The sequence below is a fragment of the Corapipo altera genome, unplaced genomic scaffold (assembly GCF_003945725.1).
Source record: "Corapipo altera isolate COAL_440 unplaced genomic scaffold, ASM394572v1 56423, whole genome shotgun sequence".
Lineage (NCBI taxonomy): Eukaryota > Metazoa > Chordata > Aves > Passeriformes > Pipridae > Corapipo > Corapipo altera.
Window position 1 is genome coordinate 1 of NW_020886714.1, and position 3382 is coordinate 3382.

Here is a 3382-nt window from a genome sequence, read left to right on the forward strand (position 1 = left end):
GTGACAACGCCCTGGGTGTCCCCTGTGCCCCCAAAAGGGATGTGACAGCACCCTGGGTGTCCCCTGTGCCCCCAAAGCCGGGGGTTTCCCCTGCTGGCCCCTTCGTGGAGGGTGCCAACCTTAGGGGGTGTTCCCTAAGGACCAGCCCTGCCCGTGACATCTCCGGGTGCTGCTGGCAGAAGGAAGAGCCGGAAGGGCTTCCCAGCCGTCCCAAAAAATAAATACAACGTCCTGCGCCGTGTCCCGCCGGGCCCGGCCCCGCCCGCGCGGCCCCGCGGAGTCTCTGCTCCCCCCCGCCGTCACCGCAGGACCCCGAGGGCTCGCCGTGGGAACAGTCTGGAGGAGAGGAAGGGTCCGGGGGTCCCGCGGGGGCCGTGGGGGGACACCCCCCCTCCCCTATTGCAGCAGCTTCGGCAGCTCCACCTGTGGGGAGGAGACCCCGTTACTGGGAGTACTGGGACTGGGGAATGAGGGGATGGGCCCCTTCCTCCCGTGGCTCCGGGGACGTCCAGGGCAGGGGGAGGGGGGGACTGGGGGGAAATTCTTCCCTGGGAGGCTGGGGAGGCCCTGGGATGGATTTTCCAAAGAATGCACCATCCCTGGATGTGTCCAAGGCCAGGTTGGATAAACTTGGAGCAACGTGGGATAGTGGAAGGTGTCAGGGTGGGAACTGGATGAGCTTTGAGGTCCCTTCCAACCCAAACCATTTCAGGATTCCAGAAAACTTGGAGCAGAGTGGTTTGCCCTTGGAGCAGCTGGCACAGGTCACTGTTCCTAAAAGAGCTGGAGAGGGGCTTGGGACAAGGGATGGAGGGACAGGACACAGGGAATGGCTTCCCACTCCCAGAGGGCAGGAATAGATAGGATATTGGGGAGGAATTCTTCTCTGGGAGGGGCTGGGATGGAATTCCCAGAGAAGCCATGGCTGCCCCATCCCTGGAAGTATCCAAGGCCAGGTTGGAGCAGCCTGGGATAGTGGAAAGTGTTGGAATTGAAACTGGATGGCCTTTAAGGTCCCTTCCCATCCAAACCATCCTGGGATTCCATGAGCTCCTTCCCTTGGCCACACTGGTTGTCCCCGCACTCCAGCCCGAGGACATGGACACAAAACCCCGGGAGTGAGGGAGGTGTTCCAGGGCTCCCTGTTGGGATCAGTGTTGGAGATGGACCTTCTCCCACCTCCCACCCCAGGGCTGTGGCTCAGCCGGGCAGCAGGAGCTATGGATGGCTCCTTCCTGGTGCCCCAGCCCCTGGATCCTCATGGATCCATGCCAGGAGCTCTGCCAAGGGATGGATCTGCCCCTTTGGTGCTCTGCCAAGGGTTGGATCTCCTCCTGCTGGATGCTCTGCCAAGGGATGGATCTGCTGATCCCATCTGGATCTGCTGATTCCACCTGCCCTATAAGGGATGCTAAAGGATTCCTTTGGCCCCCCATGTCCTTGGCAAAGGGATGGATCCCCCTGCACAGGGGTTGGGACCCCTGTGCCCGTGTCTGGTTGGGACCACAGACCCCCCATTCTGGAGGACAACCCTCCCCTCTCCACTGCCCGAGTGACAACTGCCGCACCCTCACCCAGAGCCCACCGCCAAAAAACGGGCCCCTCCGGAGCCCCCACTTGCCTTCTTGAGCTGTTTGAGGTTGCTGGAGCGAATGGCTGCCAGGAGCTGGTCCCGCGAGTTCTTCTCCTGCGCCGGCAGCGCCCGGTCCCCCAGCTTCCTCTGTGTGGCTGGGGACAGCGAGTTCCGCAGGTTCTCATTGATCAGGGGTGGGGCGAGCGGAGGGGGTGGCGGGGGTGGTGCCGTGGGGGCCCCCCCTGCCTTGGGGGAGCTCTTGGGGGAGGCCTTGGGCGACGGCTGTGGGGATGCCTTGGGGGACCCCTTGGCCAGTGCCCCAGCCTTGGGCACCTGCAGCAGGTCCTTCTTCTCGCCCCTCTCCTGCGCCAGCTTCTGCTCCTGCAGGCGCCGCTGCCGCTGCCGGTCCATGTTGCGGCTCAGCAGGTTGGTGACGGTCATGCGCGGCCCGGCCAGCTCGAAGTGGTAGCCCAGCTTGAGCAGGGTGGTGTTCTCCTTGAGCAGTTTGGCGATCTCCATCTCAGTCTTGCCGCCGCAGATGTGCCGCTGGTTGTGGAAGCGCAGCTCGGTCAGGGTGTCGTTCTGCAGCAGCGCTCGGAAGATGGCCAGGATGCCCTTGCCTGTGATGTGGTTGGAGTCCAGGTTGATGCTGGTCAGCACCTTGTTGGACTTGAGCATGATGGAGATGGCGAAGGCCACGTGGTCGTCGGCGCGGGTGTTGGCCAGGGCGAACACCTTGACCACAGTGTTGAACTCCAGGGCCTCGGTGAAGCGCACCAGGGTCTCGTTGTTGATGCAGTCGGAGTTGTTGACGTTCACCTCGGTCACCTCAGCGTCGTTGTTCTTCACCTTCTCGATGAGCTCGTCGAAGATGCTTGAGGCCTCGTCGTCCTTGGGCAGCTCCACGGCTTTGGGGGGTCCAGCCTTGCCCTCCCGCTTCTCCGCCACCGCCTTTTCTGCCTCTGCCCGGGGTTTCTCCTTCTCCTCCACCCTGACTGTTTTCCCAGCTGAATCCTTTTCCTCTTCTTTTTTTAATTTGTCTTTCTCCCCTTCCCCTCCCGTGGCTTTATCCACCTGTCTCTTTGGTTCTGAGCTCTTCTCCTCCTCCTTTTTGTCCTTCCCTGTGTCCTTCTTGGATGCTGAAACCTTTTCTTCCTTTTTGTCCTTCCCTGTATCCTTTGCTGCTGAGCCCTTCTCTTCTTCCTTTTTCTCCTTCCCTGCATCCTTATTCTTTACATATGAGCCCTTCTCCTCTTTTTTATCCTTCTCTGCCTCCTTCTTCAATGCTGAGCTCTTCTCTTCCTCCTTGTGGTCCTTCCCTGTGTCCTTCTTCAGCACTGAGCCCTTCTCTTCCTCCTTCTTGTCCTTCCCCATCAGCTTTTTCTCCATGGCCTTCACTTTATCATTCATGGCTTTGTTCTCTTTGCTCTTGGGCTCAGTCTCAGCTTTACCTTTGGGCTCTGTTTTCTGAACACCTTCCTCCTTTTTGGAGTCTTTGCCCACTTTGAGGTCTCGTTTCTGGGCCAGGTCTTTGGGGGGAGTTTCCTTTCCCTTTTCTTCTTCATTTTTGTCTCCTTTGCTCTCGCTCAGCCTGGTTTCCTAAAGAGGGAAGAACACCTGGGAGTTACAGAGACAGGAGTTTCCCACCCTGGTCTCACTGCCCCCAGGCCCGCCCCTCCATCCCATGGGAGTGTCCTGGAGCCTTGGGAAGTGGAATGTTTGATGCAGCCAAGGCTCCAGGGAAGGGTTCCTCAGAGCCCCATGCAGCTCTCCAGGGCACCTCTGCTCTCCTGTTGCCTCCAGCCCCTT

The 3382-nt window shown here is 59.9% G+C and overlaps 1 protein-coding gene across 1 annotated transcript; it reads right to left on the reverse strand.

Moving 5' to 3' along the window:
- Positions 1-6: 6 nt before the first annotated feature.
- Positions 7-3172, reverse strand: LMOD1 (leiomodin 1; the record flags this gene model as incomplete). Its single annotated transcript, XM_027632479.1, has 2 exons — positions 7-423; positions 1622-3172. Coding segments are annotated over 2 exons (1578 nt in total), but the record flags the coding sequence as incomplete, so codon positions are not given.
- Between the last annotated feature and the right edge of the window lie 210 nt (positions 3173-3382).